The 12598-nt window shown below is 34.2% G+C and overlaps 1 protein-coding gene across 13 annotated transcripts in view; it reads left to right on the plus strand.

Annotated features, from left to right (window-relative positions):
- Eya1 (EYA transcriptional coactivator and phosphatase 1) overlaps positions 1-12598 on the plus strand; it is a 318971-nt gene that overhangs the window by 217746 nt on the left and 88627 nt on the right. For all 13 annotated transcript variants that reach the window (XM_013518211.1, XM_013518210.1, XM_013518208.1 and 10 more), the window contains 2 exons: positions 4683-4765; positions 5178-5364. In XM_013518211.1, the coding sequence (XP_013373665.1) occupies positions 4683-4765; positions 5178-5364 (270 nt within the window). The remainder of the gene's footprint in view (positions 1-4682; positions 4766-5177; positions 5365-12598) is intronic.

The following is a 12598-nucleotide window of genomic DNA, read 5'->3' on the forward strand; positions in this document are numbered from 1 at the left end:
TTTATTGTTAATATATTTTATGTTCTGGAGATGTTTTATGGGTCAGGTAAAAATATCCAATATTTGTTGTTAGCCTGTTCTATAGGGGTGAGATGAATAGGTTTAATTAGTGCTTGTTATTTTACTGGTTAATTAACCAGTAGTAATTATCTTAAATGCAGATTGGCAAGTCATGGATGTACAGTATTTGTGTATGTATACTCACACGTATATATCACAGAGACAGACAGATTGGTCAATTGAATGATAGACAGACATTATAAAAATAGGTAGGTAAATAAATAGAAATGGGAGAAGACAAGAGGAGGGATCTGGAACACTTTTGTGAGGACAGCTGTGTTTAGCCTGTGCTGAATTATGAAGTTGTAGAAGTTAGCCAGGTTTTGCCGGGAGGAAATCAAAGTTGTAATAAGCAGCGTTTAGGAGAACTGCATGTCAGTTCACTAACATTAAGCTGGGATGTGCGGTGAGGAAGGAGTTCCTGGTAGACACAAAGCATGTCCAAAAGATAAACAGGGAACAGACCAGCTAAAGCCTAATAAATAAACCCTGGTAAGGAGTTTGTCTTTCATCCTGAGGGCTCCGGGGAGCCACTAAAGTTTCCTTTTTAAAGTGGGAGAGTGACAGATAAGTCACACCCATTAAAGACAGATTCTCTACTTTTGCAGACAACGATGGCTGAGAACCAACTATAGGAAGCTGTGTTAGAAATCGAATGCTGGTAGCCTGGCCCAAGTGAACTTTCTCTTGAGTGCCTGAGTCCTACCCGAGGCAGGTGAAGCAGCCCTGCATACTTGATTCCAGCAGTGAAAAATTAAGATGGCCTAAGCCTGATTCTCCAGTATATACACCTCACCTTGAAGCAAGTGAGATCCTTTTGGAAGTTGCATTAAGTCTCTGAGGCCACTGGGGTGCTATTAAACTCCAGCTTTAGCTCACTAAATGGAATGGAATCTCAGCCCGCAGTCAGCCAGTAAATGAGTATAACTTATGTTGAATTCCAGCTAATGTACAGTCTTAGAAGTAGCATTAAGTCTGGAAAGTCACTTGGGTACAATTTGGAGCACTGAACTGTGATTTACTTGGTCATACCCTGGTGGCCTGTGAGTGCCAGTATAGCTTCCATGGTCTTTTCTACTTTGTTCCAGGGAATAACTTATGGAATGAAAACATCCATTTTTAAATACATTTTCTATATCTTATTCATTTTTTGGTGGATAAGGATTATTGAGGTCAGTATTTATTGCTCAGAAATCTGTCATTTAAATGAAACTAGCAAGTTATAAACCAAAATGTATAGTTTAAATAAAAGTAACGGGTCATAACCAAAGTAATTTTTCCTATCAAATATATATAATGGCTAAAGTTTTTAAAAAGTACACTCTTATCCAAAAGAAATTTAGATTTCATTTCACAAAGGATTTTAAAATGCTTATCATCTATAAATTTGCTTCACATATACTGTTGTTATTAATTAATTGTTCTCTGATAAACAAATACATAAGGAATGAGTCATATGCTCTTGAGGTCCAACGTTTATAAAACACAATAAGGCTGATATCATCCTGATAATTCCTGTGAGATCCCAGACTGTGCTCAGTCATTCTTTCATTCCTATGTAATTAGCACTACGAGTCTGGCATTTACGTTTAATAAATATGTGATCGTCACATGCAAATGAGCAGTATTGTAGAAGCCCATGCTTGAAGCCCTGACATCTGTGGTGGAGTGTTAGTAGGGTAGGACCTCTTAGCTGAGGTAGGTGTTCTAGGAATTGTGAACAACGGACAGAAACGTACAAATGAAGAAACCTCAAATATGGGTCTGCGTGATAACTAAATTTGAAACTCTCTTAGGAAAGATTTTCCCTTCTTAATAAAAATAACAACGTTTTGGATTGGGTTTTCAAAGTTCATAGATGCTTGAGAAGTAAGAAGGAAAAGAATTTTAGATATGCAAAGATATTAAGTCATTTCTATCTAATGTGGGAAAGTAAAAAGAGGGAAAAGATACTTAACCAGAGGAGGGTTTTAGGAGTTTCTGCTGTTTGAAATAAAGCCCGGTGTTTGTGTGACTCACAGTATTCCTTATGTTTTCGTTGTTTGGCAGTACGTACTGGGAATTGAACCCAGAACTTTAACACTAAACTAAATCCCCAACCCTTTATTTTTTAATTTGAAATAGAATCTGCTCCGGCTGAGCTCATACTTGTGATCCTCTTGCCTCAGCCTCCCATAGTGCTGACCGTTATGCTTTCTGAAACATTATCACAACTGATGTTTAAGAATTCTACCAAGTAGAATTTTTGAAGATATGGAAATTGTGTGTTAGAGTGACAAGGCAACTTGTCCAGGGTCCAAACAATTCATAACTGATGAAGCAAAGACTCTATGCTTTCTGACTCTTAAATCAGTAATTAAATGTTCAGTAGCAGGCAGATAATTGGCATATACCAACTACCATGTTTTATATGTGAAGCCATCTGTGAATAACAAGTTCATATTGACGACTTCCTCTAGGTTTTACCAGTGCATTTATTGCCTGTCCCACTCATCTGTAATAAAATTTTAATTTAAAAAACTGGCTTTTATTTCTCAAGCATCACAGAGGTTCTAAGGTAGGAAATTTAGAAACGTACACTTGCTTAGTGAATATGAAGTGAGAAGAGATTGAATACTTCAGAGAGAACCTGTGAGCGTTTGGTGCTGCAATGGGATGAACAAAAATACTTTTTGTTGTTTTTCTTTTCACAGAAGATTCTGAAAAAAGTTTTTCCATGTCATTAAGCAACAGTAATAGTTTCCTGGTACTCCATTTTCTGAATAGCACTTGCTGCAGACTTGGGGCTGCAATCTGGATATAACTCATAGAAACAGCACTGATGATCATCTTTGCTAACTCTCTCTTTGAATGAATTCATAATTCTTTTTCTTAGAGTAAATTCCTGATGGCAAAATTCCTGGGTTCAGTGGTAGACAAAATTTCTCAGTCATTAGCTAAACAGTCTAACAGAAGTCTCATGCCTATTTAGATTCTCATTTTGCAGTTTTATAAATAGATTTTCTTTTTAATATTTATTAAGTTTATTGGTACAATTTAGATATATGTAACAGTGAATTAAGATATATATAACAGTTTTGTCCTCATCAGAGGGAACTTGTACCTGTACGTGGTATGTCTTAGTTCCTCTGTCATTTTTCTCCCGTTCTCCTCCCCGCTGCTCCCTGCAACCCCTCTTTTCCTCCTGATTTACAAAGCTTGTTTCCATTTTATCCTTTTTTTCTCATGTTTTTCTTTTCCCTTCCTTTTCCACCCCTTCCCCTTTCTTTCTAAACAATTGCTTCCTATTTCACAATATCTGTTATATATTTTGTTTCTTATGTACACTTTCAGTTTCTCACACCAGAGAAATAATGCAATATTTACACATGTGTGTCCAATTTATTTCACTTCAGAGTATGATCTCAAAGTGCATCCATTTAGCTAGAAATGTCTCCTTTTTATCCTTCTAAGGCTGAGTAATTCTCCATTGTATTAGAAAAGAACCACATCTTTTTTATCCATTCCTTGATGAACAGGCATAAATAGCTTTTCTTCTTGACAAATTATGAACCACTGATATGATACGTTTAAAAAATCTCTCCCAATAGGATCATCAAAAATAGGATATTTTTGTTTTGTACAGCTTGACAGCAAGACAGTAGATAATGTGGAGGAGCAGAATGAGATCTGCTCTTATGTTTCATTCTGCACAGTGTCTACTGTTTATTGGTTGAATAAGGGCATGCAACAAGAAGTATGCTCTTTGGATGGTAACACGTAATAGATGGAACACTGACCGTTTTCCCCTTTGGTCTTTGTTGTAACAAATTCTTTGAGTGTGCCATTTGGTCTTCTGTGAGAAGAAATAATGAAATAGCTTTCCCAGTGGGCCATTATAATGACCATGTAAATAATGACACCTTAAATCGTTGTAAATTCTTGGAAGTAGCGTTACAGTATTTGAGCTAACAGGAACCTTAAAGATCCCTTCATTTCACACTATGTATATTTCTTTTTTTCTGTACATTTTTTGTATCTGCTTAGTCATTTGTGTATCATTCTTGGAACTATATCTGTTCAAGTCGTGTGCTCATTCTTAAAACTGGATTGATTTGGCTTCTGTTGTTGTAGCAGAGGCGTTGTTTATATATTCTGGAGTATTCTTTTTCTAATTCTTGTTTTTATTAGTACGTGTTTGTACTATGTAATGATCACACCCCTTTGAGGAGTGCGCATAACACATCTGAACTGTTTTTTTAATCTCTTTCCCCTCCCCTCTGTTCCCATCCCTCCACCAAGGCATATTTCATATATAGAGCAGAGAAATCTTAGTACACTTTAGAAATTGAAATGGAAAACTCAGTGTCTAATTTTTTTGCACAGCTGTCTGATTTTTTCCTCAGTTTACATGAATTAATCTTGTACTCAGAAATTTAAACTTTTTTACTTTTTAATCCTTCATCCTATGGTGAAATTGGAATGGTTGACCATTTTGAGGAAATAGAATGTTATTCATGGCAAAAGATTGTAGTGTTGAAGATAAACCAGACTCCAAGTATGCCTTGCCTAAATGATATTTTCTGGTAGTCACATTATTCTGTGTAGCTTGGTGAGCTATATTTCTTTTCATTTTGTTTTAGGTAGCAGTTTTACGACATCGTCAGGATTATATACAGGAAATAATTCACTCACAAATTCCTCTGGATTTAACAGTTCACAGCAGGTAATTTTAAAAGCCAATTTAACTTCTGAAATATTTTTAAATAAAGCATGATTTTATTACATGAAGAAAGATCTGCTTATATATTAAACTATAACGAGATCTCTCCTAAGCTTTTCAAAAGTTGTTTTATTTCCTTTAAAAAATATCTGTTGCGGTCTTTTATGGAAAGTTGTTTAGTTTTGGGGTGAGTTTAATTTTACTTGTACTGTATCCTAGAATAGAATACATGTGAGAAATGCATATCATCTTACATAAAATTTGTTCGCAGTCTGAGCTTTTCAGTAAATGTGTCCTTGCTTGTATAAATGCAGAGAAGAAACAGAAACACAAACATTTGTGATTGTACTTTGAAATAGAAATAAAAAAGCAAACATATTTTGACAAATTATTCTTGTGTGGTTTCACCTGGTAGGATTATCCATCTTATCCCAGTTTTGGCCAGGGTCAGTATACGCAGTATTATAACAGCTCCCCATACCCAGCACATTACATGACCAGCAGCAACGCCAGCCCAACGACTCCATCCACCAATGCCACTTACCAGCTGCAGGAGCCACCATCTGGCATCACAAGCCAAGCAGTTACTGACCCCACAGCAGGTAAGTTTGTGGGTTTTATTAGTCCTACAGGCTGTATATTTCTGGTGGTATAAATGCATTTTCCTACAATCATATATTCATGCAGTGGTTGCACATTTTTGGCAAGTTTTGGCAAAAACTAAACATAAATTAAGCAGCATGGTCATGAAATTTGCTTTATTTCTGTCTGATTTTTAATATAAAGTATATAAGCCTGGAAAGCACATGAAATAGAGATTTTATTTGTAAATATTCTGAACTGTCAAGATATATGTATATATGTACAAGTAATTTTTTAGAAATGTAATTTGAACTCTTTTGCCATAACTGTAAGTAATTTGTTCATACCATCTTTCGACTGTAAAAATAAATGGCACTATGTAGAGTTTAATATTCATCATTAAATATTTAATGTCTTTCATCAAAGTAATACATTTGCTGAAGGTTCAAACAGTCAGTTAGCATCAAAGGATTGATTATGGAAGCCACCAAGCCCTGCCACGCCCACTCCTACTCCTGCTGTCCTGTGAATTTCATCCTCATGTATCTGAGTGGAAATGTCCTTCAGACTTCCCCACGGCCCTTGAGGGCCTTCCAAATGCCGGCTTCTCCATCTCTGGGCATTTTCCTATTTTATGTCTTCCACATTCTGTCATCCTCTCTCTCTCTTTCTCTCTCTCTCTCTGTAACTCTTCAAGTTGTGTGCTTAGTTTCCTGAATTGATCTTCACTTACATTTCTTTTATCTTCTCTCACACCTCTCACCTCCTTGCCTTTTCTTTTAAAAATGTAGCCATTGCTTTCTTAGGTTATCTGATCAGCTGTGAACCTCAGGAAGTCTGCTTTCTTCCTCTTGCCTATTTGGAGAGCTAGCCTACCTGATTAATAATACAGGGCTAGTTCTAGGTGCTTTGCATAAATCATAAAAAATGTTTTATCTGACTGATGCTACCTTAAATGTTGACTGTAGGGGTAGTTTGTGAGTATTAACAGATACCCCCCATCCTTTAAGTTTCTGTATTCTACCCTTTCTCCTTTGTAAAAACAATACATGCAGTCACTTCTATTCTGAAAAAGGAAATTACATCATTCTTAAATTTGCCCTCTAATTCCAAAGGATTACTATTTTTGCTGCACATTTCAGCTTTAAATATTTTCATCTTTGATCATTGTGTTCCATTTATCTCTATTTCCAAAAAACAAACTCAATAATCTATTCTTCATTCAGTTCCCATGAATAAATGCAGCATCCATGTAACTGAGTATATGCATTTCTTTTCTGTCTTTTAATAAAATTTCACTTCTGTTAATCACACTAAAGATAAAGCTTTTTAATAGAATATATGGAACTTACTGTACAAGTTTTATAGAATTTTTCTCTCTACTTCCATAAACTTCATATATGTATCAAAAGGAAAAACTATGGCTTTTCCCGGCTTTGGGGAGAACTCTTGTTTTCATACAAACCATCTGTGCCTTGAAAGGTTCTTGAGGACTAAAAGGCAGTTTGAAAAGAGGGTAACTGTAATGAGAGATAGAAAATTGTTTTTGGGACTGTGGAATAATGGAATGAAAAAGTGAGAAAGCAAAGAGTTGTACTCAATTCATGATATTTTGTTGTGCAGGGTACAGTGTTAAGACTTAATCCTGTTGCTTAAATGAAGGTTGATTAGAGTTTTGCCATTGGGTCACATCGTGAGAGTTTGTCTCTGAAACGTGACGCTGTCTTAGATGTATTTGATTTATTGGAGGAATGCCATATGAAAGAATGGGATGGCTGGGTATAAGCCCTGCTACATGGGAAACAATTCAAAATCACAAATTTTAAAATGTAGGTATGATTTTTTTTTGCCAAAATGAAAGGTGTATTTTAGCTTTTGAATGAAAAATATGCTCAGTGGCTTAGGTACTTACTTCTTTGAACCAGAGAAAATATATTTTTCAGATTTCTTATATTTACTACTTTTTACTGAAATGAAGGTTTATGAATCAGTTTTTCTTGTGTTCTGCAGTCAGAAGTGGAAAGTTCACCGAGATTCCACATTGAGAAAATATATGGATTGCTTTAAAATTTCAAAGATTTGGTCTGGGTTTTGTTTTGGTTTTGACATTTATAACAAGACTATGGATTTAGCCAAAATTTTCTGGCTTTAACTCACTTTTCTTACTAGTTACATATAAAATTATAGGTTTGTTCTTCTTAATGAAAAAGACATTTGGATGGTAAAGTACATACATTCATAAAGTGAAAGAACTAGATGGAATGATTTAATAAATATAATGGTTTCTGTTTTGAGATAGAAATAGAAAGTAGTTAAAATAATGAATGTCTATTTTTCTTGAAATGCTTTCAAGTGTTTTTTTATTTAGTAGTCTATTGGGTTTATAGTCAGTGTTTTATACTATTGTAAAGTTAGACTCTAGTCATTTTCTGACCTTATATATGGCCAGGCTTTGGGTTTTTCACTTCATGATATTATGCAGCTAGGAAAAATCTATACATCCATGTGCTCCTCCTCTTGTCCTTCATGACGTCTACTCTCGCATTGTTCATAGAATTGTTATGCTGAGAACACACAGAGATAATCTTGTAAGGTGTTTTCAAGGTAAACATATAAGGGCCAAATTGGTTTTTACTGTGTATTTTTAAAGCTATTAAAGAATGAGTATCTTTTAAGCCCATGATAATATGCAGTATTACTCATGAGCGTGTATTTCCTCAATATTAAGATAAAAATTGTGTAATTAACATACACTTCTTAGAAGAAGTGCAAATGACCAATAAATACATGAAGAAGTGTTTGGTATCACTGGTCATTAGAGAGATGCAAATTGAAACAACACTGAGATTCCATCATACTCCAGAAAAAATGGTTTTCATCAAGAAACCAAATAATATCAAACGCTGGTGAGGTTGTGGGGAAAAAGGAAACTGTCTTCATTATTGCTGGAAATGTAAACTAGTACAACCAATATGTAAATAAGTATGTAGATTCCTCAAAAAACTGAAAATAGAAATCCCACTTAACCTAGCTATTCCCCTTGTAGGTGTCTTTCCAAAAGAGCTAAGGATATCATATTACAGTAATACATGCATATCTATACACATGGCAGAACAATTCATAATAGTAAATCTTGGAAGTAGCCTGTGTGTTCATCAGTAGACAAATGGGTAAAGAAAATGTGGTATTTACATGTAATGGAGTACTACTCTGTGATAAAGAAGGATGCTTGGGTCATTTGTAGGAAAATGGATTTACCCTGAGACCATGATGTTAAGGGGAATAAATCAGAACATGCAAGATTAAATATCACATAGTTAATATGAGAAATCCAAAATATAAATAAAGAGAAAAATAAAAGATAGTTAATAGGATATAGGGAAATAAATTCATTCTCAAATGGGAAGGGAATCAAGACTGAGGGAGGGAGCCGGGGAGGAGGAAAGGGGGTGCACAGAGAGTTGAGAGGTGTTATGTCCACGTCCGTGCTCCCCATAAGGAATGCAACCATTACTTGCTGCAAACATGTGCTAATAAAAACTAAAAACTGAAAAAGTTGTGTTCACAATTAAGTATGGAAAGCTGTGTGCTCCTTCTAAATTGACATGATTATTTCATTAAAATATATACCTTGCACATAAAAATTTCATCTCAAAATTTTAATCTATTTTAAAAATTAAAAACAGTCCCTTTATATCCATTTCATACCATGAGTTTGTAAACTATACAATGATATCTTAATAAAACAAAACTTACATTTTTTGGAGGTACAGAAGACTATATACTTCAAGAAATATAGTAAGATATTATCTGCCTACTGAGCAAGATTTCAATTTAATTATTTATTTGATTTAAAAAGTCCTATTTACTCTTCAACTAGAAATGCTAGTGTCTCCCAGTCCCCAGTTAAAGGGTACCTTGGTTGCTCTCACTTTGCAGAAGTTGTGAACAAAGTTGCTATAAACTTCGGGTGCAGGTTTTTGTGTATATGTAAGTTTTCAACCTATTTGGGTAAATACCAAGGAATGTGAACTGGATTATATGGTAAACTATGCTTAGCTTTGGAAAACTACTCCAAAGTGAGTGCACCAATTTGCATTCTCTCCAGCAGTGAATGAGCTCTTACTGCTCCACATCCTAATCAGCTTTTATTGTTGCCAGTATTTTGGATTTGGTCCTTCTAATAGCTCTGCGGTGGTGTCGTGTTTTAGTTTGCAATTCATTAGTGATACGTGATAGGGAACATCTTTTCATGTGCTAATATATCATCTGTAAGTCTTCTATTCTGAGGAGTCCGTTCAGATGTTTTGCCTACATTTTGATTAGGTTGTTTGCTTATTGTTGACTTTTAAGAATTCTTTATATATTTTGAATATGTCATTTGTCATATAATGTGTTTTGTAAATATGTTTTTGTCAATCTGCATTTTGTCTTTTCCTTCTTTTAACAGTGTCTTTCACAAAGCAACTTTTCATTTTAATGAATCCTAACTTGTCAAAATTTTTCATGAATCACACTTTGATGTTGAATCTAAAAATGTGTTGCCTAACCAAAGGTCATCTAGATTATACCCTGTGTTATCATCTAAACACTTCAGAGTTTTGTATTTTACATTTAGGTCTCTGATGTATTTTGAAGTAATTTTTATATATAAATTCAGGGTATAGATTTTTTAAATGTGGACGTCCAGTACAGTTCCAACATCATTTATAGAAAGATTCTACTTTTTATTTCATTTACTCCTTTGTCAAAAATCAGTTAACTATATGCAGTTCTATTTATGGACTTGTCATTATTTTCTGCTACCTATTCATTCTTTCACTAATATCCTAATGTTTTACCATGACATGTGAATGTAAAATACAGTGAATATTTAAATTTTTAAAATGTATTACAGTAAAAGTACATTTCCCTCAAAATACTTCCCTCCACTTTAAACACAGTTATCCCTTCACCCTTGCCACGTTATGAAGCAGCTCTGGAAGTCCTCTTTCATGAGTATCTACAGTTGCACTGTTGTAGCTGCCTCAGTGTCCTGAATCAATTCAGAAGTTCTACTTCCAGGAACATTTTGACTCTGAGGAAGAGTCAGAAGTTGTACAGTGCCAGATTTAGTGGATAAGATGGATGCTAATGCTTTTAAGAGCTTGAACTTCTATCGTATGGCACTCGGCAGCAGTATTCACTGTATTTCTTAATCACACCTCATAAAGACACTTACAAAAGTGGACTTCCAGAATTGCTTCAGAAAGTGGTAAGAATGATGGGATAGGTGTGTTGGAAGGGGAGAGGGGGAGTATTTTAGGGGTATTAATAGCAATGTGTCTTTGACTGCAATAAAGTTTAAATATTTAAACATTCACTTTATATTTCATCGTACTTCATATAGTTTATGAGTAAGTCTTTAGGTAAAAAATACCAGTTCTGTGACTTTCTTATTGTCCTGCAAGATTATGTAGTTTAGTCTAGGGCAGTAGTGGTGAAGCTGTGGCACTCATGCTGCCGCAGGCTGTTTATATCTTTAAAAGCTCGAAGAGGTTCACCGTGACGGGTCGAGGTCTCTGCCTCTACATTTAAACTATAGAATCGGTACGTCAGTATTCACCAAGTAAGTTTCTGGGATTTCAAATGCAATTGAGTTGAACTTATAGATCAAGCTGAGATAAGCTGACATCTTCACAGTGCTGAATATTCCCATCCATGCATGTGGAATATCTCTGCATTTATTTACATCTTCTTTGATTTTTTTTTTCCATCAGAGCTTTGTACTTTTCCCCATGTAGATCTCATACAGTTATTTCAGATTTGTACCTATTTTTCTGTTTCCCTCCTGCCTTCCTTCCCTCTTTTTTCTTTTTTGGTGGTACATAAGAAATCAGTATTGTTTTGTCTGTTGCTTTATGTCTTACAATCTTGCTATAATTACTTATTAGACCTAAGATTAATTTTGTTAATTCTCTAATATTTTATACATAAGCCATTGTGATTTCTACATGAGACAGTTTGATTTCTTCTTTTCCTATCTGTGTATCCTTTATTTCTTTTTCTTGTCTTATTACATTACAAACTCGCGTATAATGTTGAATAATAGGAGAGAAGACATCCTTGCCATCTTTTTGATCTTAGAAGTAAACATCTAGTTTCTCACTATTAAGTGTAATGTTCCTTGTAGGTTTCTTTAGATGTCCTTTATGAACTTGAGGAAGTTCCTCTCTATTTCCTAATTTGCCAAGAGTTTTTGTTATGAATGACTGTTGGATTTTGTCAATGCTTTTGCCAAATCATGGTTTTTCTTCTTTAGTCTATCAATGTGGTAAATTTTCAAATGCTGAACCAACTTTTCAGACCTGAAGTAAATTTTATTTGGCCATTGTGTATAACTCTTTTAATGTGTAGTTCTTTGTATATGTTCTTAGATTTAGTTTGCTAATATTTGTTGAGAATATTTGTATCTCTGTTTATGAGAAATATTGGTCTATGTTTTTATGACCTGTAGTGTTGATGTCTGGTTTTAGAATTGTAGTAATGATGGCTTCATTGAATTAGGGAGCTTTTCCTCTGCTTCTGTTTCCTGGGATGGATTACAGAAAATTTAAATCATTTCTTCATTGCATATTAGAAAGAATTCATCAGTGAACTCATCTGGGTCAGATGAGTAAAGAAGATTAATTATTGATTTAATTTCTTTAATAGATTTGGCTCTATTAAGATTGCCTGTTTCTCCTTGTTTGAGTTTTGGTAGATTGTCTTTCAAGGAATTGGTCCATTTCATGGTCTATCTGATCTGCGGGCATAAGGTTTTCATAAGATTCTTTTATTATTAATATCCATGGGATCTCCACTGAGAGCCTTCATTTTCTTATATTAGTGGTTTATATATTTTCTTTTTATTTTGATTAACCTGGCTAGGGGTTAAATTTTTAATTGATCTTTAATAAAAGCAGTTTTGGCGGTTTTCTCTATTTTTAATAAAATTTCAATGATTTCCCTTGTCTTCATTATTTCTGAACTTACTTTTAATTTAACTTACTTTTCTTTTTCTAGTTTGCTAAGATTGAAGTTTAGATGATTTACTTTAGATCTTTCATCTTTTCTAATATATATATTCAGTTGTGTAAATTCCCCTTTATGCACTGTTTTCATTGTATATAATAAAATTTCATCTTCATTGATTTCAAAATATTTTTATTCTATTTTAATTACCATAGCAAGCTTCTCTTTCATCTTGCAGAAGAAAAAATCCTTAGAACTTTG

This window comes from Chinchilla lanigera, unplaced genomic scaffold, assembly GCF_000276665.1.
Source record: "Chinchilla lanigera isolate Chin_1 unplaced genomic scaffold, ChiLan1.0 scaffold00043, whole genome shotgun sequence".
In the NCBI taxonomy this organism is placed as follows: Eukaryota; Metazoa; Chordata; class Mammalia; order Rodentia; family Chinchillidae; genus Chinchilla; species Chinchilla lanigera.